At 49.8% G+C, this 26,433-nt stretch overlaps 1 protein-coding gene and 1 pseudogene across 1 annotated transcript; both read right to left on the bottom strand.

Annotated features, from left to right (window-relative positions):
• Nucleotides 1-3,093: 3,093 nt before the first annotated feature.
• Nucleotides 3,094-4,515, bottom strand: LOC115545742 (uncharacterized; annotated as a pseudogene).
• A 786-nt stretch (nt 4,516-5,301) lies between these two features.
• stk40 (serine/threonine kinase 40) lies at nt 5,302-26,223 on the bottom strand. Its single transcript, XM_030358553.1, has 11 exons — nt 25,927-26,223; nt 20,943-21,072; nt 18,692-18,777; nt 17,079-17,222; nt 12,082-12,306; nt 11,645-11,697; nt 11,239-11,354; nt 10,080-10,224; nt 9,725-9,844; nt 8,535-8,619; nt 5,302-8,049 (listed from the first exon to the last, which is right to left on the bottom strand). Exons 2-11 carry the CDS (start codon nt 21,061-21,063, stop codon nt 7,831-7,833), a joined length of 1,314 nt encoding a protein of 437 aa, XP_030214413.1. The 5' UTR covers nt 21,064-21,072; nt 25,927-26,223; the 3' UTR covers nt 5,302-7,830.
• Between the last annotated feature and the right edge of the window lie 210 nt (nt 26,224-26,433).

Below are 26,433 nucleotides of genomic sequence, written 5' to 3'. Positions count from 1 at the left end.
GGGCTACTCCACCACCTTTCTTAACTTCTCCAGATACTTGGGTGCTAACGTAATTGGGTGGAGTAGCTTCGTTTAGGGCTAGAAACTCATCTAGTTTTATCCAGGTTTCACAAAGGTCCAGTATGTCGATCTTATTATCAATAATTAGATCATGGACCAATAGCGCTTTAGATGAAAGCGACCTTATGTTCATGAACCCTATTCTGAATGCTTCCAATTTATTATTTTCAGAGGGAGTCCGGTTAACGCTCTGAAGCAGTCAAGGGGATGCCGCGGTTTCGACATTCTGGTCGCGGCCCTCGCCTGTGGGTTTTACACCTCGAGACAGCGCAAGGCCGCACCACCGTACAAATAGATTCAGCGTTAAAGGCCCACTATGCAACTTTTTATAGCCAAAATTACATTAAGTATGCAGGTTGAGAGTTATGCTGATGGTTCTGCATCCATTTCTGGGTCGATTGGTGGGTGTGTCATTTACCCACGTCGCCTCTCCAGTGAAAAAGCGCATATGCAACTTGCTCTGTTCGGACTGACACAATCCGGATGTGACGCAGCGGAAGTATCCTCGAAAATGTAGTCAGATTGTAGTTTCGAAAATGCTTTACGGCACAGACACACACCCAAACATGGCACCGGCTAGATATAAACAGCCAGTTGCGAGGCAATTGTTGCATTCATCATGGATCAATCGACTGATTAGGGACCCTATGCAACTTTTTTGGCTTGATTTACCTTAATATAACAGGCTAAGAGTCATTGCGATGGTTCTATTATACTTTTTTGTTAGATTGTTCGTTGTTTCGACTCACCCTTGCGCATCTTGGCGGAGAAAAGGAATATGTTTCTGCCGACGACCCGCCGCCCACTCTCGCAGGAGTCTCGGGTCTCGCGAAGTAACGAATTGCTTTACGGCACAGACCCCCAAACAAGGAACCGGCTCGATATAAACACAAGTCACTAAGGGATTGTTATATTCATCATAGATCAGCCGACTAAAAAGAAACAGAGAAACCCAATGTCGGAGGAACAGAAGAAGAGAAAAGGGAGACTGACCGGCAGAGAGGCCAGACACGAGTAAACGGGCAAGCTTTTCAGGTATAGCGTGATCTGAAAGAAAAAGAAGACTGCAAATCAGACGCCGACTCGGCCGTGTTGCTTTTGAAATTGAAAGTACCCTTGGGTGTTCTTTGTCTTCGTGGTATTATTGATGTTGATAGTCTCTGTACAAATGTGTTTGCTCAACCATTTTGTTGTGAGCCCTGTAAAAATTGTTTTCTCTACCGTTTTGTTGTGAGCCCTGTATGTTTCTAGCTTGCTTGGTTGCAACCATATAAACACCTTTGTTTCCATGGGTGTTTTGCTGTTCGTCTGTCTCATCCCCCAGATACAGACTGAATCCCCGAATCCAGGTTCTTGTTTATTTAGATTATGTTGGCCAAACCTCTTACACTGATTGTTCTGTTCAACCTAACATAAAACAATTATAATCTAGGATATAAATTCTCCCCGTCAACTATAAAAAAGGATGGATTTATGTTTATTGCAATACAAATGCACCCTTTTAAAAATGTATAACCTTGCCTACACTTTATGAACATCTACTTCGGACATGGCTCCACGCATTCGCCGGCTTCTTTGAAAAAAAATGCACATGGCTCACGTAGAAGTGCATGGGGAAGGGTCGTCAACGAGTTGTTACGACAGTGTTGTGAAATATATACTACGAAGCTGTAGGGGGCGCTGTGTAGAGAAATGTGCGTGCCAAAACCAAGAAAACAGCGAAGAAATGCCCGAAGTTGCATAGTGGGCCTTTAATTTCAGAGGGAGTCCGGTTAACACAAAGCTCTGAAAAGATTGGTGCATTAGAAACTGGTTCATCTAACCCATCTGCTGTTCTAGACTCTGCAACGTAAACGATCATGTTGCTAGCAGGTTTGCTAAACTTCTGCAACCCAGCGTGCTGTGAGTGGATGAGTCACGCCTGGCTAAGACATCTATCTATGTTTTTGACATAATTGAGGCGCCTAACCCAGTAGGGTGTAGGCCGTCTCTCATGAGCACACCAGGGCGACCCCACAGGGAGGGCCAGTTATCTATGAAACCAAAGCCCTGCTCTGAACTATATCGTGCCAGCCAGCGATTTAGAGACAATAATCTACTATAACGCTCATCATTACCCTTATCGGGTAGAGGGCCAGAGAGTATTAATCGATGCCGACACATCTTTCTGGCGAAGTCACAAAGCTATGTTGCTTTTTGTGACCTCGGTTTGTCTCGTCCTAGCATCGTTCGTGCCGGCATGAACTACAATGTTGTCGAAACTAGTGTCGGTGTTTGGTGCATCTAATCTAACTCTGTATGTAGTCTGACCGCATGTCAGCACCCTAAGATTAGCTTCAATGTCGGGAGCCCTGGCCCCGGGTAGGCAAATAACTTTAGCTGGCGAGTGTAGTCTAACTGTACGTGTAACAGAGTCGCCTATGACTAGCGTTTTTACCCCCGAAAAAGACTTGCGAGGCAGGGTACTGACAGCAACCTGCCACGCAAGTGGTGCTGCCGACAGGTTCCCTTGGCGGAGTCACTGCTAACGATAGCGTTACCTTTACGAGTCCGGCTGGTGGGTCTCTACTCTATGCTTTCCGGAGTATCTGTTTTCTTTATGCTCACTACCCTTCCATCCTCAAACTGACATATACGTCTCTCTTACAGAGCTATCTTATCCATGAGAAAGGCGGAGCAAGAACAACCGGAATCCATTCTTACCGTGGTTGATGCAGATGGAGCTCCATCGAGGAAACAGCGAATACAATACAGAGTATGCAGAACAGGTCGCAGATATAAATACCAGAAAAATAGATACAAACCGAGATAGCAGGTAGACGCTAGGCGTCCTGCTAACCAAACCAAACAAACCAAGCCGGCAACCCGGAAGTTTCGTCTGCGGCGTCACACGGCAGCCTCGGGTCAGCCCTGCACAACTCAGCTACAGCGGACTGCAGTGTGGCTTGGGTTGTCAAGATCGCTCTCAGGGTTTCTTCCATGCTCAAAACTTTCTCCTCTTCGTTCGGACGTGCTCTATACCGATCGGTTTACCTACTGATAGCGAGGACTCAGACTGCCCGCATCCTCCACCATCAGGTCGGTGGTTGATGTCAGGGTACTCTGTCTGGCTCTTCCACGAGACTGGCCTAACGTGTCTCTGGTCTCCACACGCTCCTCCAGCCAGGATGACTGCATGAGGCGTTGGAAGGTCTGCGCCGCGTTCTTCAGGCCGAAGGGCATCCGCACAAACTCGAAAAGACCGAAGGGGGTGATGACGGCTGTCTTAGGGACGTCCTCTGGGTGCACCGGTACCTGATGGTACCCCCGCGCCAGGTCCACCTTGGAGAAGAAGCGTTGCCCGCCAGGTGCGCCGAAAAGTCCTGGATATGCGGGACTGGGTAGCAGTAAGGCTTGGATGTGTCGTTGAGGCGGCGGTAGTCCCCACATGAGCGCCACCCACCGTCTGGCTTAGGGACGATGTGCAGGGGAGACGCCCAGGGGCTGTTCGAGCGTCGAACGATGCCCACCTGCTCCATGTGCGCGAACTCCGCCCTGACGACGGACAGCTTCACTGAGTTGAGGCGCCTGGCCCTGGCGTGGAGGGGAGGCCCATTGGTCTCGATGTGGTGCTCCACTCCGTGCTTCACCATGGGCGCAGAGAAGGTGGGCTTAGTAAGGTCAGGGAAATCGGCGATCAGCCGGAGGGTACTGGTTGCTTTCGGCGAGCATGTTGGACAACCCGCCGTATACTGCCTCCCCCTGCGTACAGGCGAAGGAAGCGAAAGTCTGAGTTGACCAGGCGCCTGTTCCCCACGTCCACTAACAGGTTATTGGCGCAATCTGCGCCAAGGAGGGGAAATGTGACAGCTGCGACGACAAAATCCGAGGTAAAGCGTTGCCCTCCGAAGCACACGTCCACCGCTCTAGTGCCATAGGAACGGATAGGCGTGCCGTCCGCAACCAACTGCGGGCCGTGCTCCCCCTTCGCCACCTCCGATCTCGACGGAATAATGCTCCACTGGGCACCTGTGTCACAGAGGAATCTGCGACCGGAGACGGTGTCTTGTATGAAGAGCAGCCTGTTGGTGACACCAGCACTCAGGGCAACTACTGAGCACCGGCCCTGCCGTTTCCCGTCAGTCCAAAGGAGCGGGGTGAGCGGCACCGTTTGGCCTTGGTGCCAAAATTGGCGGGGTAGAAACAATGGTCCGCAACATTACCCTGCTGGCCAGAGGGTCTGACGTCGTCCTTCGCTCTCCTGCGACGGTCCGGTGGCGGGGCAGCAGCGGGAGCAAGCAGGTCGGGGGACCGTTGAGGCATGGCCAAGACGAACCGGTTCGCCTCCCTGGCCAGGGCGCGGGGTCCAACGATGGTGGTGTTAGCCAGCGCCATCCTGACCAGAGCTGGCAATGTGCGCATAAACAGCTCCGTGAAGAGGATCATGGGGTCTTCTGTACCGAGCAGGTTTAGCATCCTCTCAATGCGTGCAGAGGGCCTCTCGTCTCCCAAGTCCTCGTGCAACCGCCTAAACAGTCCCCCTTGACCCCGTGACTCATAGCCGGTTCCCTCCCACTCACAGTAAGAGGGGAACACAAACCCATAATGTAGTCACTACAGGGGAAATAATCGAAATTGTGTGTATACATTTCTGGTGACCCCAAGCAAATCAATTAATTAGGAATCATAATTAAAAGTTAGTCGTACCGTCAAAATTATTGATCCATCTTTTGTTAATAGGAAACTGGTATCGGATCTGGTAATTCAGGGAACCAAAACGTCTTCACAAAGTGTGATTCTCCGTGATTTGTTAAACAGTGCCCTGTGTGAGGCTTTACCTCACGACCTTCAGATCGTGAAACTGAGGAGCTGGTGAAACGCACATTCGTGAAGCATTCTATCTTTTAATACTTTGGTCTATTGTGAGATCATTGATATTTATCATTGCACTGTCCCGGTATTTTAAACAGAACTGTTTGGGCTTCCCAGTCAGGCCCAGGAAAAAGAGTTAAGACTAGGGGGCGCCATGACTCCCTTATCTTTAAATGTGCCATTTGGACCACACTTTAAGCGGATAGGTTTGGGCTAACCGTTTTACCGTGATGATTAAGTCAGAAGATATCTTTCCTGGGACCATGAGGGACGCCAACCCTTTCTGAATGAGGATAGGTTTTGTCATCTAAAGGATCTGAATGAGGATGGATAAAATAGGTTATGTCTTGCATATCCATACACATCTTACACAGCCAATAAAAAACTACATATTTTGAATATCAAAGTTTATTGCTGACATGCATGAGAGATTTGATGTAGTACAAAAATATGTCTTTTATACAAACATGTTTTCTTCCATCTGTACAATTACCCAGTTTATTTTGTTTCTCCATGCCAGAGTTCGGGGGGGGGGGGAGATGCGTGTTCAGACTTCACAATCACCACGCCTCCATGGCGGGAAGACCTCGTTCCCAAGGTCACAAAAGGTTTGAATCCTTTCCTAATTCACACCGTTTGCCGTAGCCTTTCCAGATTACATGCAACAGTCACTTAGTTGGTTTTACAAGACCTTGAAACTCACACTAATGCCATGCCTCAGATCCACAGCAAGTTGCGGTCTACCAACAGATGTGTAGAAAAAGAAACAATAAATGTGGGGCTGTGATACAATGTCAAACACTTACTGGGCAACAGTTGAATCCTTCCCAGCAGGGAACTCTTGAGTCTTCAGAGCTTTAGTAGTCGACCGGCCGAATGAAAAACGGTGACTGACATTCCACGATAACTCAGTTAGCATTCAGGAGCTACAATGCTCGAAAAACATTTGTTTCTACGCAACTACAATACTGCTCTATACCCACACAATTCACATTGACAGGACACAAAAAAAGGCTTTCATAACACGAGCATTTAGTGGATGTCCATGTGTGGCTGACAGGCCTGGGTGGTCCAGACTTTAGGAAATAGCGGTACTGCTGACAGTGAGAGTTGACCTTATTTACATACTGGCCAGGAGAGATGTCAGCCTCAGCACAACCATTCACCCCAACTAATAATAATAATAATAATGATAGTAAGTGGATATTATTCGCTTGTTTTTCTGTAAAAAATATAACTATTTAAAGTCAGTCTCATTATTAGTGTAGCTTAAAATTCAACCACAGTGTGGCAACATGGCAAGAAAAAACATTTTGGTAGGGAAAAAATTAAATTAAAACAGCGCTGTAAGCAGATAGTGAAAAGACTGCAAAATTGAAAAAGATTTTATGTCTCTTTAAAGACTTACTCAAATCACCACTGGGCAAAAGCAGAGAGAAAAAAATGGTAGGATCCAAATCTACAGGAGAAAGAGATTCTACAAAAATTAATAAATAATTAAACTTCGAGGAAAGTAGAAATTACATTTTGGAAACTTAGCATGCCATCGGTTTAGAGATCATACAGGAGACCTACAACGGGCAGTGACACTCGGTACAAACCCTTCAGTAACGCAGAGAACACGATAAACACCTGCCTGCCAACATCAGATGAAGCTTATCTGGTGACCGTAGATGGTTTTGCTGCCTCTTCACGGCGCCTCTCCCAGATCCTGTCCCTGATGACGGGAAGCAAGATGGCTTCCAAAAGAAAACAGGAAAAAATAATCGAGATAAATGCTGTAGTCTGTGAAGAAGGACCTGTGTCGGTTCACAGTGGGAGGCCTGACGTAGCTGAAGGATCATCACCTCAGCTGACGTAGCTGAAGGACTCATCACCTCAGCTGACGTAGCTGATGGACTCATCACCTCAGCTGACGTAGCTGATGGACTCGTCACCTCAGGTGACGTAGCTGAAGGACTCGTCACCTCAGCTGACGTAGCTGAAGGACTCGTCACCTCAGCTGACGCAGCTGAAGGATCATCACCTCAGCCGACGTAGCTGAAGGACTCATCTCAGCTGATGTAGCTGAAGGACTCATCTCAGCTGATGTAGCTGAAGGACTCATCTCAGCGTACGTACTGTAGCTGAAGGATCATCACCTCAGCTGACGTAGCTGAAGGATCATCACCTGAAGCCGTCCGTTCTGAATGACGACTTCACACTAGCACACAATCCCTTCCTTGGCTCGTGTGTCGGGTTCTTTTAAGACATGATTTTTGGCGATATATATTTATATACTTAAAAAAAGAAGTAAAACCGTCTGTGCGTCTTCCTCAGTGGCATGAGGCGGAGCTTTGGCTGGAGAACAGAACCGCTCTGCTCCGCCCGCGGCTAGCTGCCTGGATGCTCAAACAGGTTTCCATGGTAACCGCTGGGGTGAGGTGATGAGGACCCGGGAAGCTAATGTGTGGCGTAGTTAAGGTCTTCAAAAGGGCCGTTAAAATGCTACTTATTCATAATACGGATGGGGGGTAGGGAGGAGCTTATTCTGGTTGCCAGGCCAACCCAGCCTCTGCAGAGCAGTAAGGCTGGCGTTCATAGAGAGGTAGATTGATTCAAAGCCTTAGTTAACAGGGAGGGGTCAGGGAGGACTGACAGACAGAGTACTAGAGGTAAGGAGGGACGTCTGTGATCATGTAATCCGACTTGAGGCAATATGATTGGACAGCTGGGGTAGGGAGTAAAGGGTGAGGCCGCTCGCTGCTACATCACATCCTGGAACCACCAGTCAGGGTCCTCAGTCTTTCCACAAGGTCTTTAGCCACGCCCACAGTCGTGCACCGCCCCCCGGTTTGCTCCAGTCCGATCCCGGCCGGTCCGTCAGCGCTTGGTTGTGGTGCCGCCCGGTGGTTTGAGGTGGGGTCGGAGAGGTTGGGGCTACTTCCGTAGGAAGCGCTGGGCCAGCAGGGCGGCGTCCAGGGGGCTGACGGGCTGGGCGTCCAGCCCCAGTCTTCTGACGGGAGGGGTGCTGCCGTAGTGCCTCTGGGACAGGAAGCTCTTGGCCTCGTGCAGAGAGTGCTTCTCCTCGGCCAGCAGCAGCTGCTGCCGCATGTAGTTCTCAAACTCGTACTGCGACGCCTCCTCAGAGACCTTGGCCTGCAGGGGGTGATGTGGAGTCAGTGGTGTGGACACTAGGACACATTAAACAGTGATGTGGACCGTGGCCTGCAGGGGGCGATGTGGAGTCAGTGGTGTGGACACTAGGACACATTAAACAGTGATGTGGACCGTGGCCTGCAGGGGGCGATGTGGAGTCAGTGGTGTGGACACTAGGACACATTAAACAGTGATGTGGACCGTGGCCTGCAGGGGGCGATGTGGAGTCAGTGGTGTGGACACTAGGACACATTAAACAGTGATGTGGACCGTGGCCTGCAGGGGGCGATGTGGAGTCAGTGGTGTGGACACTAAGACACATTAAACAGTGATGTGGACTGTGTCCTGCAGGGGGCGATGTGGAGTCAGTGGTGTGGACACTAGGACACATTAAACAGTGATGTGGACCGTGGCCTTAACTTAAGCTGAGGTTGTCCACAGCGTAGCAGACTTAAGTTAAGTAGAGTTAGGTAGCGGTATCTTACCTCCTGTAGGTGTTCAGGGGGGCTGACCTGGTCATCGATGTCCGGGACCACCTGGAGAGGGGCGCCCAGGGACGACACTGACTGCCTGGAAACGCATGAACAAACATCACCTTCGGATAACACCATCATCATCCATCTAGGGTTAGGTGGTGGGAGGCTATGATGGAGCTGAGGGTTAGAGAGTACTGACCACGCGGCTATGATAGAGCTGAGGGTTAGATAGTACTGACCACGAGGCTATGATGGAGCTGAGGGTTAGAGAGTACTGACCAGGAGGCTATGATGGAGCTGAGGGTTAGAGAGTACTGACCAGGAGGCTATGATGGAGCTGAGGGTTAGAGAGTACTGACCACGAGGCTATGATGGAGCTGAGGGTTAGAGAGTACTGACCAGGAGGCTATGATGGAGCTGAGGGTTAGAGAGTACTGACCAGGAGGCTATGATGGAGCTGAGGGTTAGAGAGTACTGACCAGGAGGCTATGATGGAGCTGAGGGTTAGAGAGTACTGACCAGGAGGCTATGATGGAGCTGAGGGTTAGAGAGTACTGACCAGGAGGCTATGATGGAGCTGAGGGTTAGAGAGTACTGACCACGAGGCTATGATGGAGCTGAGGGTTAGAGAGTACTGACCAGGAGGCTATGATGGAGCTGAGGGTTAGAGAGTACTGACCAGGAGGCTATGATGGAGCTGAGGGTTAGAGAGTACTGACCAGGAGGCTATGATGGAGCTGAGGGTTAGAGAGTACTGACCAGGAGGCTATGATGGAGCTGAGGGTTAGAGAGTACTGACCACGAGGCTATGATGGAGCTGAGGGTTAGAGAGTACTGACCAGGAGGCTATGATGGAGCTGAGGGTTAGAGAGTACTGACCACGAGGCTATGATGGAGCTGAGGGTTAGAGAGTACTGACCACCAGGCTATGATGGAGCTGAGGGTTAGAGAGTACTGACCAGGAGGCTATGATGGAGCTGAGGGTTAGAGAGTACTGACCAGGAGGCTATGATGGAGCTGAGGGTTAGAGAGTACTGACCACGAGGCTATGATGGAGCTGAGGGTTAGAGAGTACTGACCACGAGGCTATGATGGAGCTGAGGGTTATAGAGTACTGACCACGAGGCTATGATGGAGCTGAGGGTTAGAGAGTACTGACCACGAGGCTATGATGGAGCTGAGGGTTAGAGAGTACTGACCACGAGGCTATGATGGAGCTGAGCGCCTCCAGAACCTCGGCAGCACTCAGCCTCTGCTGGGGGTCCAGAACCAGTAGCTTCCGGATCAGAGCCACCGTGTTCTCAGAGACACGCCCGTCCCTGGGATAGACAGGGGGGAGAGGAGCACAGTCAGGGGATAGACAGTGTGTGGTGGTGCTTGGTGGATTAGTTCCAGCCCACTGGGCTGTGGCTCTGAGTCATGAGGACAATCTGCTACCCTATTGGTCATAAAAAGGGTCAAACGTTCATACTTCATATTACTCTGCAGCAGTATATATAGTACTAGTACTCACTCAGGGATGGTGTACTCTGCAGCTGTATATATAGTACTCACTCAGGGATGGTGTACTCTGCAGCCTTGATCTTCCTGAAGAGCTCCTGGGGGATGGAGTCGTAGAAGGGGAACTGGCCGTACAGCATGGTGAACAGAACCACGCCCAGGGCCCACATATCGCTGGGCTTACCCCGGTACGGACGCCCTAGGAGAGGAGAACACCACCTCAGGGTTAGGGTGAGACACTAACCACCACCATGAGACTAAACACCACACGGACTAGAGACTCTACACCCCCAGGTGTCACACTGGGGAACAGAGCCCCTCACACTCTGGGGAACAGAGCCCCTCACACTGGGGAACAGAGCCCCTCACACTCTGAGGAACAGAGCCCCTCACACTCTGAGGAACAGAGCCCCACACACTCTGAGGAACAGAGCCCCACACACTCTGAGGAACAGAGCCCCACACACTCTGAGGAACAGAGCCCCACACACTCTGAGGAACAGAGCCCCACACACTCTGAGGAACAGAGCCCCACACACTCTGAGGAACAGAGCCCCACACACTCTGAGGAACAGAGCCCCTCACACTCTGAGGAACAGAGCCCCTCACACTCTGAGGAACAGAGCCCCACACTCTGAGGAACAGAGCCTCACACTCTGAGGAACAGAGCCTCACACTCTGAGGAACAGAGCCTCACACTCTGAGGAACAGAGCCTCACACTCTGAGGAACATCAGTGTGAGGTGTTAGTTACCCTAGTTGTTCTATACAGGGGTTAGTGTTAGTTAGCCTAGTTGTTCCATACAGGGGTTAGTGTTAGTGTTAATTACCCTAGTTGTTCCATACAGGGGTTAGTGTTAGTTACCCTAGTTGTTCCATACAGGGGTTAGTGTTAGTTACCCTAGTTGTTCCATACAGGGGTTAGTGTTAGTTACCCTAGTTGTTCCATACAGGGGTTAGTATTAGTTACCCTAGTTGTTCCATACAGGGGTTAGTGTTAGTTACCCTAGTTGTTCCATACAAGGGTTAGTGTTAGTTACCCTAGTTGTTCCATACAGGGGTTAGGGTTAGTTACCCTAGTTGTCCCATTCAGAACATGAGGTCCATTAAACACCAGTAACCCTAACACCAGTAACCCTAACCCTAACACCAGTAACAGATGAGACAGATAACAACTGGTAACGATCTGGTGTGAGATTGACGGAGTGCCTCACCACTGAGGACGTCGGGGCTGATGTAGGCGGGACTTCCTCTCTGGTCCTTGAGCAGGTCGTCCTCGCTAACCAGGTGTTTCCCCAGACAGAAGTTAGTGATGGTGATCCGGTGGGTTCTGCAAACACACACACAATACGCTATCGGACCAATAGGATCACAGCTACTGGACCAATACGAACAAAGCCATATTAGTTAGCTGGCTCTTCTTTAATATAGACCAGCTAGTTAGCCCAGGCAGTGCGCTAACCGCTTGCGAGAATAAAGGACTTCCTGTTTGGGTTGAGGTCTGTCTGTAGATGCAGGCCAGGCCCCAACCCAAGCCCTGAACTACGGCACTGGAAGGAGGAGAATGTGTGACTCAGGCCTACGGACAGACGGACGGCGCAAACGCAAACCTAAACTCACCGTTTATTCAGCACCATGTTGCCCAGCTTCAGGTCTCTGTGGACAATGTTCTTCTGGAGACAGACAGAGACAGAACAGACAGACAGAGACACAGGAAAGACAAAGACAGAGGAGAGAGGGACAGAGTAAGAGACAGACAGAGAGACATGGTTGGTCATACTAGGAGTGGTATCTTCATGCCCTGTGAGTCACTTGGAACAACAAAGGCACCACAATGGAACACCTCGTTATGAACACTCATGATGCTGGCCAACAGCCTAGCATGATGCTAATGCCCTAGCACAGGGCCAACAGCCTAGCATGATGCTAATGCCCTAGCATGCTATCACACTACTATTTTGCCATTTCAACCAGTATGTGACCTAAAGGGATTCACCCAGTACTCTGGTAGCTTGTGTAGCGGTGAGTGTCAGATAAGTCAGGCTAAGTCGTCCCACCTTGTGCAGGGCCTCCACCACGCGCACCACGTCGTAGAAGATGACGATGGCTTCGCGCTCGCTCAGCCTCTTCTCCTTGATGACGTAGTGCTGCAGGTTGATGAGGTCCGCCGTCTTGTCGCTGAAGTCGTGGGCACAGAGACAGTCGAGCACCAGACAGATCCTCTTCTTCAGCTTACGCCCCCTGGTGGCCTCAGACTGCTCCAGGCCCTCGTACGCCCGGTCCTGAACAGACAAGCAGTCCGCTTGAGCCTGGAGACTCTAAAGGCTTCTGGGAGCATCTGGGGGTCCAGGTGGCCCGCAGCGTTCTTAAGAGAGGTTATGAGCAGACTCACCGTCTGTCTAGCTCCCCTCAACCCAAACCCTAGCCCTAACCCTGTCTGTCTAGCTCCCCTCGCCGCTCCTCATTCTAAACCTGGTTGCCAATAAGTTAGTAATCATTTCCCTAAGGATATTAATTTGAAAACTAAAACATCAACCATCAACTAACTCAATGATTTCACGATGCAAACGCGAGTTAAGAAGGCCAGGCTCATCCCCCAGGACTGGCCCCCAAAAGGCACTAAAGGAGGTGGGTTTGAATACCTTCAACCAGCACTACATCATCTTCACAGGTTGGGTTTCATCTACCAGTGCCCAGAGGAGGGTTCTCCATCATCACTATCCACTAGATTCCCAGACCATAATAACCTGATACCTCAGCTATAAACCAGTCCACCAAAGTACATGGGTCTACGCCAGTATTTTGGAAAGAAGAGGGTGAGTCCACTCTCCATTCAGAGAGTGAGAGGGTGAGTCCACTCTCCAGTCAGAGGGTGAGTCCACTCTCCAGTCAGAGAGTGAGAGGGTGAGTCCACTCTCCAGTCAGAGGGTGAGTCCACTCTCCAGTCAGAGGGTGAGTCCACTCTCCAGTCAGAGGGTGAGTCCACTCTCCAGAGGGTGAGAGGGTGAGTCAACTCTCCAGTCAGAGAGTGAGAGGGTGAATCAACTCTCCAGTCAGAGAGTGAGTCCACTCTCCAGTCAGAGGGTGAGAGGGTGAGTCCACTCTCCATTCAGAGTGAGAGAGTGAGTCCACTCTCCAGTCAGAGAGTGAGTCCACTCTCCAGAGGGTGAGAGGGTGAGTCCACTCCAGTCAGAGAGTGAGAGGATGAGTCAACTCCAGTCAGAGGGTGAGAGGGTGAGTCCACTCTCCAGTCAGAGGGTGAGTCCACTCTCCAGTCAGAGATTGAGCGGGTGAGTCCACTCTCCAGTCAGAGAGTGAGTCCACTCTCCATTCAGAGTGAGAGGGTGAGTCCACTCTCCAGTCAGAGAGTCAGAGGGTGAGTCCACTCTCCAGTCAGAGGGTGAGTCCACTCTCCATTCAGAGTGAGAGGGTGAGTCCACTCTCCAGTCAGAGGGTGAGTCCACTCTCCATTCAGAGTGAGAGGGTGAGTCCACTCTCCAGTCAGAGGGTGAGTCCACTCTCCATTCAGAGTGAGGGTGAGTCCACTCTCCAGAGAGTGAGTCCACTCTCCATTCAGAGTGAGAGGGTGAGTCCACTCTCCAGTCAGAGGGTGAGTCCACTCTCCAGTCAGAGAGTCAGAGGGTGAGTCCATTCTCCAGTCAGAGGGTGAGTCCACTGTCCAGTCAGAGTGAGAGGGTGAGTCCACTGTCCAGTCAGAGGGTGAGTCCACTCTCTAGTCAGAGGGTGAGTCCACTCTCTAGTCAGAGAGTGAGAGGGTGAGTCCAATCTCCAGTCAGAGGGTGAGTCCACTGTCCAGTCAGAGTGAGAGGGTGAGTCCAATCTCCAGTCAGAGGGTGAGTCGAGTCAGAGGGTGAGTCCACTCTCCAGTCAGAGGGTGAGTTCACTCTCCAGTCAGAGAGTCAGAGGGTGAGTCCACTCTCCAGTCAGTCCACTCTCCATTCAGAGTGAGAGTCCACTCTCCAGTCAGAGAGTCAGAGTGTGAGTCCACTCTCCAGTCAGAGGGTGAGAGGGTGAGTCCACTCTCCATTCAGAGGGTGAGAGGGTGAGTCCACTCTCCATTCAGAGTGAGTCCACTCTCCAGTCAGAGGGTGAGAGGGTGAGTCCACTCTCCATTCAGAGTGAGTCCACTCTCCATTCAGAGTGAGAGGGTGAGTCCACTCTCCAGTCAGAGGGTGGGTCCACTGTCCAGTCAGAGTGAGAGGGTGAGTCCACTCTCCAGTCAGAGGGTGAGTCCACTCTCTAGTCAGAGAGTGAGAGGGTGAGTCCACTCTCTAGTCAGAGAGTGAGTCCACTCTCTAGTCAGAGGGTGAGTCCACTGTCCAGTCAGAGTGAGAGGGTGAGTCCAATCTCCAGTCAGAGGGTGAGTCCACTGTCCAGTCAGAGTGAGAGGGTGAGTCCAGTCAGAGTGAGAGGGTGAGTCCAATCTCCAGTCAGAGGGTGAGTCCACTCTCCAGTCAGAGGGTGAGTCCACTCTCCAGTCAGAGAGTCAGAGGGTGAGTCCACTCTCCAGTCAGAGGGTGAGTCCACTCTCCATTCAGAGTGAGAGGATGAGTCCACTCTCCATTCAGAGTGAGAGGGTGAGTCCACTCTCCAGAGAGTGAGTCCACTCTCCATTCAGAGTGAGAGGGTGAGTCCACTCTCCAGTCAGAGGGTGAGTCCACTCTCCATTCAGAGTGAGAGGGTGAGTCCACTCTCCAGAGAGTGAGTCCACTCTCCATTCAGAGTGAGAGGGTGAGTCCACTCTCCAGTCAGAGAGTCAGAGGGTGAGTCCACTCTCCAGTCAGAGAGTCAGAGGGTGAGTCCATTCTCCAGTCTGAGGGTGAGTCCACTGTCCAGTCAGAGTGAGAGGGTGAGTACACTGTCCAGTCAGAGGGTGAGTCCACTCTCTAGTCAGAGGGTGAGTCCACTCTCTAGTCAGAGGGTGAGTCCACTCTCTAGTCAGAGAGTGAGAGGGTGAGTCCAATCTCCAGTCAGAGGGTGAGTCCACTGTCCAGTCAGAGTGAGAGGGTGAGTCCAATCTCCAGTCAGAGGGTGAGTCCACTCTCCAGTCAGAGGGTGAGTTCACTCTCCAGTCAGAGAGTCAGAGGGTGAGTCCACTCTCCAGTCAGTCCACTCTCCATTCAGAGTGAGAGTCCACTCTCCAGTCAGAGAGTCAGAGGGTGAGTCCACTCTCCAGTCAGAGGGTGAGAGGGTGAGTCCACTCTCCATTCAGAGTGAGTCCACTCTCCAGTCAGAGAGTGAGTCCACTCTCCATTCAGAGTGAGAGGGTGAGTCCACTCTCCAGTCAGAGGGTGGGTCCACTGTCCAGTCAGAGTGAGAGGGTGAGTCCACTCTCCAGTCAGAGGGTGAGTCCACTCTCTAGTCAGAGAGTGAGAGGGTGAGTCCACTCTCTAGTCAGAAAGTGAGTCCACTCTCTAGTCAGAGGGTGAGTCCACTGTCCAGTCAGAGTGAGAGGGTGAGTCCAATCTCCAGTCAGAGGGTGAGTCTAGGAATGCGCGATATAAACGATATACGATATAAACGATAAAAAATGGCCTACGATAGAGATTTTAGTTATATTGCTCTATCGCGATAATGCATGTTTGACGCGATCTATCCATGACCCGCGAAATATAAAGAGCGGGTCATGGGTAGAGCTACGAGCTGCAACCGTCTGCAACGCATCGTCCGCGACCCGCGAAATTTAAAAAGAGCCACGAGCTGCAACCAGCTGCATCGCATCATCCGCGACCCGCGAAATTTAAAGAGCCACGAGCTGCATTCGGCTGCAACACATCGTCCGCGACCCGCGAAATTTAAAGAGCCATGAGCTGCAACCGGCTGAAACGCATCATCGTCATCGCAAATATGGCTGAAAGCGAAACGGAGGAGCTGGTGATTGCCCTCATTTCATGTTCATTTTAAAATTGTATGCGTTCACTTTGCACTTTTATGTTTTAATGTCAAGTAGGTATCTGTGCACACACTTGGAAGATTTTTCTTTATTTAAAATAGCCATGCCTAATACTTATTTCCCTAATTCATTATCCGTTTCTTTATTAACAAGACACCACCAGTTTTAATTTAATTAAGAGAAGCATACGTCATTACACAGAAGATTTTTTTCTTTGTTAAAGTCTCTGCAGCTACAACATTATGTTGTATGATTACAGTTTTGCACAATAAATGTTCTCAAAACGACATAGGCCTACTAAGTTTCTTTCTTTTGTTTTATACATTTAGCAGTTTGGCTTTCCTTAGAGTCTATGTAACCTGTTCTGAAATGGTTCTATTATGATTTATATATCGTGATATATATCGTTATCGCAATAGGTTGCAATGTATATCGCAATATGGATTTTAGGCCATATCGCCCATCCCTAGGTGAGTCCACTGTCCAGTCAGAGTGAGAGGGTGAGTCCAATCTCCAGTCAGAGGGTGAGTCCACTCTCCAGTCAGAGGGTGAGTCCACTGTCCAGTCAGAGTGAGAGGGTGAGTCCAATCTCCAGTCAGAGGGTAAGTCCACTCTCCAGTCAGAGGGTGAGTCCACTCTCCAGTCAGAGAGTCAGAGGTTGAGTTCACCCTCCAGTCAGAGGGTGGGTCCAGTCAGAGGGTGGGTCCAGTCAGAGGGTGAGTCCAGTCAGAGGGTGAGTCCAGTCAGAGGGTGAGTCCAGTCAGAGGGTGAGTCCAGTCAGAGGGTGAGTCCAGTCAGAGGGTGAGTCCAGTCAGAGGGTGAGTCCAGTCAGAGGGTGAGTCCACTCTCCATTCAGAGTGAGTCCACTCTCCATTCAGAGTGAGTCCACTCTCCAGTCAGAGAGTGAGCCCACTCTCCATTTAGAGTGAGAGGGTGAGTCCACTCTCCATTCAGAGTGAGTCCACTCTCCATTCAGAGTGAGTCCACTCTCCAGTCAGAGAGTGAGCCCACTCTCCATTTAGAGTGAGAGGGTGAGTCCACTCTGCATTCAGAGTGAGTCCACTCTCCAGTCAGAGGGTGAGTCCAGTCAGAGGGCGAGTCCAGTCAGAGGGTGAGTCCAGTCAGAGGGTGAGGGGGTACCTGAAAGAGGCCGTGATGGTGCACCACCCCGTCCTGCCCGTGCAACAGCGACAGCAGGGAGTACTCTGTGTGGAGCAGCATCTTCCCCTGTCTCTCCTCCTGGTTCTCCGCGGCCGGGTCGCAGCGCTCCTCCAGGGTTAGGATCTATGGGGTCAAAGGTCACGACCAGACTCAACAACTAAAAAGGGGTAAACCTGATACCCATAAACTCGTATCACACTTATGTCGACCTGGCATCTTAATGTATCATTCCATGAGAACCTGAATGTCATTATGAGATAATCCGGATGCTGTTGAATTATGGAGGTGTAATAAAATAGTTTTGCGAAAAAAAATGTTAAGCCAGAGCTAGAAAGAAAGACACAGACACACACGCACAAACACACGATGAGCGTGTTGTGAAACCATAATAATGGTTTCACAACACAAAAAATATCTTCCTTCCTTCCTCAAATGTGAAATCAATCAAAACAGTACAAAGTATGTTTTTTTTAATTAAATTCTGGTTCCGTGATTGACTGTTGATACCGACTCCGAGCCCGTCTGCAGCAGCTGACAGAGTTTTTGGTTGGACTAGACGGATACTGAGTTTAAGGAGTTTTTTTAACCCAAAGACACTGAAGGTACAACACTTGTATATAGGCCTACAGTCCAGTGTTAAGATAAGACCAAAATACAAGCTTTGGTCGCTCACACTGAAGCTCGCTGTGGGCGTGCATGAACCAACCTGTCGGCGGCTGGCTGTAAACAGTGCCGCGCCTACGAGTGACGTATTAATCGCGCGACTCAACGAATCAATGACCAAATTCGTTGCCAACGCTTTTAGTAATCGATTTTTATCGATTCGTTGTTGCAGCACTACCCCAACACTACATTAAAAATATGATCCTTCATAATCAGAGAACAGTTTGGGTTAGGGTTAGCCCTAACCCAGGGTTAGGTTTAGCCCTAACCCTACACTACATTAAAAACATGACCCTACATAATCAGAGAAACAGTTTGGATTAGGGTTAGCCCTAACCCAGGTTTAGCCCTAACCCTACACTACATTAAAAACATGACCCTACATAATCAGAGAAACAGTTTGGGTTAGCCCTAACCCAGGTTTAGCCCTAACACAGGGTTAGGTTTAGCCCTAACCCTACACTACATTAAAAACATGACCCTACATAATCAGAGAAACAGTTTGGGTTAGGGTTAGCCCTAACCCAGGTTTAGCCCTAACCCAGGGTTAGGTTTAGCCCTAACCCTACACTACATTAAAAACATGACCCTACATAATCAGAGAAACAGTTTGGGTTAGGGTTAGCCCTAACCCTAACCCAACAGTACATTAAAAACATGATCCTACATAATCAGAGAATCAGTTAGGGTTAACCCTAACTGATTCTCTGATTATAAAGGGTTTACCCTAACCCTTTCTGATTATGAAGGGTTAACCTTAACCCTTCATACTCAGAGAAACAGTCCCTCGTCTCCCGAGCCACAGAGCCTCTAGGAGACAGGATCCTGGTTGTTACTTCCTGTTACTCCTGAGCTGTAGTAGCTGAGCCCTCCCGTATCTGCTGGCCTCTCCCAGCGGTGGAGGTGGAGGTCCTGCCGTCAGGCCTTACCTTCAGCTGGTAGAAGTCGTCCGTTCCGTCCTTGCGGGCGAGGCACTGCACGATGCTGGGCACCGGGGAGTTCCCCAAGCGAGGGCCTGAAGGAGACAGCAGGTCAACCAACGCACCTAGTGCCATTCTGCCCCCCCCCCCCCTCTCTACAAAGGGTTAGGGTTAGCTAACCATAACCCTCTCTACAAAAGACCTGGGGTCTCATTTATAACCGTTGCGTACGCACAAAACGGGGCTGAAATTGGCGTACGTGACTTTTCACGCCAAGGTTGTGATCTATAAAAAACCAACTTGACGGGAAAATGTGCGCAGCCCTAAGCAAACTCTGACCCATGCGTACGCATGGTTTGGAGGAAAAGGAGAATTGGCGACACAGACGGTGTGGTGGTGAACTGAAGTCAGACCGAAGAATTGCAGAGTGAGAAGAACGATTATGTTTTATCATCGCCCTTCATCAATTTAATTTCAACCCGTATCATGCGTTAAATCCTAATCAGAATAATTTAAGTCCACTGCGTTATTTCTCAGTTATAACTCCAGAAATATCTCCTTAGAATAGAAATAAAAAGAAATTCTCTATATTTAATCCCGTCACTCCATACTGTCCACTGACGGCGCAACTGCATGGAATAAAGCATCTGTCCAACATGTGTCAATAACATAATATTTTTATGTGACACTGTAAACACATGATCGAATGTCAATTAAATCCCAAGTGTGAAAAACCAAGCCACACATCACAATCGTTGTCCGTTACTCTTGATGCTTTTCATGACAAATCAGGCATTAAAAAGGGGTTATGTTCAAGAACGTTTTACGTGGGTAATTACAAACTGATTATCCAAGGCGTTCTCGTCAGTCTTATTACCGTAACCCTATAAATACAGAGGTGAGCGCCGTGGTAATGCTGCACCATATGGCACTTCTGGCGGACCATGCAAATGGCAGGATTCGGAGGGAGAGGGTATTTAGGGACCATAACGATTTATTGGTAGGCTAGATAAAAATATGTAACTATGTCAGACCACTTCTTTTTTTAATTCTGGGACAGTGCGCTCCGTGCTACTGACAGAGTTCACTGCTGCAGCAACATGTTGCCACTCACTCTGCTTTTTGTTGTTGGCGATCCCAATCCCGTGACCGCCGAACAAAACTACCTTTCGGGCCTCCATCTCACCCACAAGTGTCTCCACTTCAACCTCCGTGAAATTTCGCTTTTTTGATTTTCTCAGTACTTCTGCCATTGTTTCCAACAAGACATAATACCGGCATCTGAGTCTGTTTTATATGCAGATCGCATTCATGAGGTCATTTGCATTAACCATTTATGGTTAAAAAGGGGCGTGTAGAGGGCGGAACGTGAAGCTGATTCAGCTGCGCACAATTGTAGTCAGTATGTGATTTATAAAGCAAAGATTGCGTACAGGTGTGCGTACGCAGTGTTTTATAAATCTGAATATTTTTTGGCGCACGCAAAACTTGGCTTCTGGGCGTACGCACCTTTTTAGTAACGATCCTACGCACAGTTTTATAAATGAGACCCCTGGACTGGATGAGTGTCTCCCTCTAGATAGAGACCTTATTGACTGGATGAGTGTCTCTCTCTAGATAGAGACCTTATTGACTGGATGAGTGTCTCCCTCTAGATAGAGACCTTATTGACTGGATGAGTGTCTCCCTCTAGATAGAGACCTTATTGACTGGATGAGTGTCTTTCTCTAGATAGAGACCTTATTGACTGGATGAGTGTCTCTCTCTAGATAGAGACCTTATTGACTGGAATAGTGTCTCTCCCTAGATAGAGACCTTATTGACTGGATGGGTGTCTCCCTCTAGATAGAGACCTTATTGACTGGATGAGTGTCTCTCTCTAGATAGAGACCTTATTGACTGGATGAGTGTCTCCCTCTAGATAGAGACCTTATTGACTGGATGAGTGTCTGTCTACCTGTCTAGAGTGTGTCCCTCTAAATGGAGACCTTATAGACTGGATGAGTGTCTCTCTAGTGTGTCTCTCTCTAGAGTGCGTCTCTCTCTAGAAAGGACCTTATTGACTGGATGAGTGGCTGTCTAGAGTGTGTCCCTCTAAATGGAGACCTTATAGACTGGATGAGTGTCTCTCTAGTGTGTCTCTCTCTAGAGTGCGTCTCCCTCTAGATAGAGACCTTATTGACTGGATGAGTGTCTGTCTACCTGTCTAGAGTGTCTCTCTCCAGGTAAAGGGAGATCTTCTTTGTTTGGGAGTTCTTACCGAGCACGAAGGGCCCAGCCTTCTTGGCGTTGCCCCCGGCGATCCCAGAACACAGGAGTTTTCCCGCCCTGGCTGACGTCTCGCCGCCCCCCCGCTCCGATGACGACCGCCGCTTCGACATCCTGGAGCTCTGCAGGGGAGCAATCATATTAGGCCAAAGCAGGATGGAGAGGAACTGCTGGCCAATCACAGGGCAGACAGGATGACGTGTACAGACCAGTCAGAAGAATGTTTGCCATGACTAACCCAGTGAAACAGCAGAGCGGTTCACTGGGTTAGTTAACCCTAACCCAGCAGAGCAGGTGGACACAGAGCGGGGGGTGGGGAGGAGTTCACGTTAGGGATGTCCCGATCCAGCTTCTTGCACTTCCGATCCGATACCGATATTGCAGCTTTTAGCAACGGCCGATACCGATACCGGCCGATCCAAGCATGTATTAAAGATTAAAGATATTTACTTATTTTGTTGTACTACTCATGTTGAAAAGGGTATTACTCTTAAGAACAACTAGCCAACTTAATTAGGTTAGTTTGAATAATCCACAATAGTTGGTAATGAGAAGCTGACCTGTTTATTCAGGGTTAAATAAACACAAAATAGACTAAATAATAAATAGTCAAATTACGACACACACACTGAATTGGCATCAGTGCTCTGTTCTTGAACAACAAGAGTGTAAACAATATAACATTATATATAAAAGCAACACACACAAAACCTGAGTAGAAAATAGTCAAATTACCACACACACAGTGTGCGCTAGGTGTGCTGAACAACGCGGACCGGATTTGGCGGGAAAAGCTGAAAAAAACTGGAATGGATTACCTACATTGGTGCGCTCGAAAACACGGACCGGAGTTTTGAAAACAAACTGGATCGGGAGTCCGGATCGGGATTTTCCCGTACAGGCCGATCCGATATTGATATGCATTTTTTTGCTAATATCGGCGGCCGATCCGATCCAAATATCGGATCGGGACATCCCTAGTTCACGTCAAGCCCCCCCGCCCAGGAGGCTTTCAGGAAGCCCCGCCCCTCTTTGCCCATGGTGGAGGTGCGGCAGTGAGCCTATAAGGGCTCCATTCAGACCAGCGTCCTGGGGAGACCCAACAGTAGAGCTGTACCGACGCTTCAGCGACGAAAATTCGTCGACGTCAAATTTCTCCGTCGACGATTTTCGAGGACAATGGACAACAACACAGAGAACACAGTTCGCACTTTGCTGAGTCTGTTGCTTATTTGGATATATGTTTACCGTTTAATGGGAAAGAAGGCTCGTCGCCTTTATTGTGTCCGTGGTCGTCGCATGGACTATACATCATCCAGCTCAGGTTGCGTAGCCGTGCGTGTGCGCGACTGCGCGTGTCGGCTCATTAGCATCTGTACCGTAGCGGCCCGTGCCGTAGCAGCACACCTCTCCCAAGTGGCCAAATTGGCCAGACTGGCCAGACTGGCCACACTCACACTGGCAGATTTGAGCACGGCTGGCCTTTCATTTTGTTTAACAGTGAAACTATTTTAGAGGGTGAGTCCAGTCAGAGGGTATTTATTTTTATTTATTTATTTTTATTAATAGAGCAACAGAAATAGATAACCATCCAATTAGTCATTAGATTAGTCGACTCATCGATTAAATAATCGCCCGATTAATCGTTTAATAAATAATCGTTTACCCCCAGCCCTACCCAACAGACAGCTCCTATTCAACCTGTACCCCCCCGATGGGACCGCAAGGCAGCAGGCTGCACAGGAGCAACACTCCACACTCCTCCACCTCCAACACACTCCTCCTCCTCCTCCTCCACACTCCTCTACCTCCAACACACTCCTCCTCTTCCTCCTCCACACTCCTCCCTCCACCACACTCCTCCACCACCTCCTCCTCCCTCCACCACACTCCTCCACCACCTCCTCCTCCCTCCACACTCCTCCTCCCTCCACCACCACCACACTCCTCCTCCACCACCACACTCCTCCACCAGAGCCAGGTTCAGGAGTGGTGATCGCATTCTGCAGCACATGAGGGGCTTTGGTTTTGTTTGTTGTCATGACGATAATGCGTCCACCGGCGCCTTAATCCATCACTCCTGAAGGACGTGTAATCCTGAAGGACCCGTCCTCGCCGGACGCCACACTCACGTGTTCCTGTGTTCGTGTCAGTCAGCTCCTCTTCGTGAAACACTTCCTAGTTCCCGTAATAGGGAAGTCCTTCTTGGCGGCGAGAGACGAGTCATGGCCAGCAGGCCCAGAGTTCTCACAGTGCAGTTCCTCTAGGTGTGACGACAGCGGAGTAAAGGAAGGCTGTAGACCATCCTACGGCAACGACAGAGCCAGAAACTTACAGAATACAGGGACCGGTCCTACAGACCGTCACTGATGACCTTCACCCATTGATTGGAGAACAACCAAGTTGTTAGGGTTCTTAACTCCCATCCCCAACGTCCAGAGTGTAGCTGTGTGCATCCAGATGCCCCCTGACACGCTCCTGAACAAACTCACAGCAACTCGTCAATAAGAGTTTAGGAAATTAAACAATAGTAAACTGATTGGCCAAAGTGGTTTGGTTGGTAGGCTAGTATCATAGACCTCTCCTGTCTCACACTACGGTTCAGAGGCAACCTGTGTGGCCGGGGAGAACCATAGGGTGGGTTCCTCTGGGGTGAATGTTCATTGTCCATCAATCCCTGGTGCCGTGTGCCTCTCCTCTAGACCAGTAGGGCTTCAGTATACTGCTAGAGCCTCTAGACCAGTAGGGCTTCAGTATACTGCTAGAGCCTCTAGACCAGTAGGGCTTCAGTATACTGCTAGAGCCTCTAGACCAGTAGGGCTTCAGTATACTGCTAGAGCCTCTAGACCAGTAGGGCTTCAGAATACAGCTAGAGCCTCTAGACCAGTAGGGCTTCAGTATACTGCTAGAGCCTCAAGACCAGTAGGGCTTCAGTATACTGCTAGAGCCTCTAGACCAGTAGGGCTTCAGTATACTGCTAGAGCCTCTAGACCAGTAGGGCTTCAGTATACTGCTAGAGCCTCTAGACCAGTACGGCTTCAGTATACTGCTAGAGCCTCTAGACCAGTAGGGCTTCAGTATACTGCTAGAGCCTCTGGACCAATAGGGCTTCAGTATACTGCTAGAGCCTCTGGACCAGTAGGGCTTCAGTATACTGCTAGAGCCTCTGGACCAGTAGGGCTTCAGTATACTGCTAGAGCCTCTGGACCAGTAGGGCTTCAGTATACTGCTAGAGCCTCTAGACCAGTAGGGCTTCAGTATACTGCTAGAGCCTCTGGACCAGTAGGGCTTCAGTATACTGCTAGAGCCTCTGGACCAGTAGGGCTTCAGTATACTGCTAGAGCCACCAACGTAAGAGGACATTGAATGTAGGCTATTGTTTAATAATAGATTCAGTTTATATAGCGCTTTTCTCACACTCAAAGCGCTTTACATAGGGGCACAACAATAGATAAACATGAAAAAAGTAAGAGTTGATGGGGCTAGGGTTAGTGAGTGATCTAGGGGTAGGCAGAGGAGAAGAGATGGGTTTAGACGGAAAGTGTCACCTTTAGTGCTGACGTGAATCAAACCACATTAACGTTGTGCAGTAACTATCTTGGTGTGTTTACATTGAATCTTAGCTTACGATGGTGGCTAGGGGGTCAGTGACTCCCAGGAGAAGGGCACCTCGTCAAACCCCAAGGGTCCAGAGGTGACATGGGGGTTCCTGACAATCACTGCGCTCCACGCTCAACACATTACTACCAGATCAGGGACGGGTGGTGAACGATGAGGTGCACTGGGAACCCCACAATGTACTGGGGAACAGGCCATAGCTGGGTGGTGAGCCACACTGTGTACTGGGAACAACACAGTGTACTGGGACACACACAGTGTACTGGGACCAACACAGTGTACTGGGACCAACACAGTGTACTGGGACCAACTCAGTGTACTGGGACCAACTCAGTGTACTGGGACCAACACAGTGTACTGGGACCAACACGGTGTACTGGGACCAACACGGTGTACTGGGAAACAGGCGATAGCTGGGTGGTGAGCCACACGGTGTAATGGGAACAACACAGTGTACTGGGACCAACACGGTGTACTTGGAAACAGGCGATAGCTGGGTGGTGAGCCACACAGTGTACTGGGACCCACACAGTGTACTGGGAAACAGGCGATAGCTGGCTGGTGAACCACACAGTGTACTGGGACCAGACCAGGGCTGGTGAACCACACAGTGTACTGTGAACCAGACCAGGGCGGGTGAACCACAGTGTACTGGGACCAGACCAGGGCTGGTGAACCCCACAGTGTACTGGGACCAGACCAGGGCTGGTGAACCACACAGTGTACTGGGACCAGACCAGGGCTGGTGAACCACACAGTGTACTGGGGACCAGACCAGGGCTGGGTGGTGAACCACAGTGTACTGGGACCAGACCAGGGCTGGTGAACCACACAGTGTACTGGGAACTAGACCAGGGCTGGGTGCTGAACTACAGTCTGTAATTCAGTCGTATGAGGTTCACTGGGAACCAGCCCTTATTGAGGCCCCTTTGTGCGGACATGGGACTACCTACTGCGTATGTGTGTAGCAATGGTCTGGTAGTGTGTACTGTGCTCATACTCTGAAGTGTGAATAAGTGACCTATTGTGTGTGTGCCCGGTCACACAAAGAGTAATCATCCACCCACAATAAACATGTAGCATCATAGACTACTCGATAAGGAATACACCGCACTAAGACTACCATCAACACACACCCATGAAGAACCAAGGGCCAGAGACATGGAGGAACCAGAAACATTTATTAAAGGCCAGACACATGGTGGAGGAATCAGAAACATGTATGAATGCCCAAAGACATGGTTGATGAAACAGAAACATGTATGAAGGCCCAGAGACATGGTGGAGGAATCAGGCGCCGGGAGGCGTAGAAGCAGAATGCTAACGGCTAAGCTAGCAGCAAGCTCGTCGTTTCTTACCTCGAGAAGCGAACCTCCGCTGAAGTGTCCGTCGTTCACAGCCTGGACATGTCTTGTGTTGTCATATGGTTCTGTTATGTTAGGGTTCCACCGGTGTTGTGTTTAACCCTTGTTATTATCTTTAACCCGTGTTATTGTGACCCTTGTTAGCGGAGAGCAGATCGACCAGCCTGACACCGGAAGTGACGCACGCGGATGATTGACAGCTGGTGTTGTTAAAGACGTTGTTCGGTTTCAGCCAATGGGCTCTAGCTTATGATGCGATCTATTTGTATGGTACGCCCACCCGTACTAGTCGTGAGGTGTAAACCTCCCAGCTTTTTTGCGCCCCCTTTTGGTTGGTCCCACTCGGGATTCTGAGAGTATACCGAGTTCAGTGAGGCTGAACGTACGACTCTAAAACAAAATGGCGGCGCCAGTAAAGAGAATTATTAGGTGTCCTACAAAATCCTTAGGAACCCTATTCTAACCGTAGTATTATTAGGGGTCCTTACATAGCATCCAAAA

Source organism: Gadus morhua, chromosome 6, assembly GCF_902167405.1.
Source record: "Gadus morhua chromosome 6, gadMor3.0, whole genome shotgun sequence".
NCBI classification, from domain to species: Eukaryota; Metazoa; Chordata; class Actinopteri; order Gadiformes; family Gadidae; genus Gadus; species Gadus morhua.
This window is presented reverse-complemented; position numbering and strand designations above follow the sequence as displayed.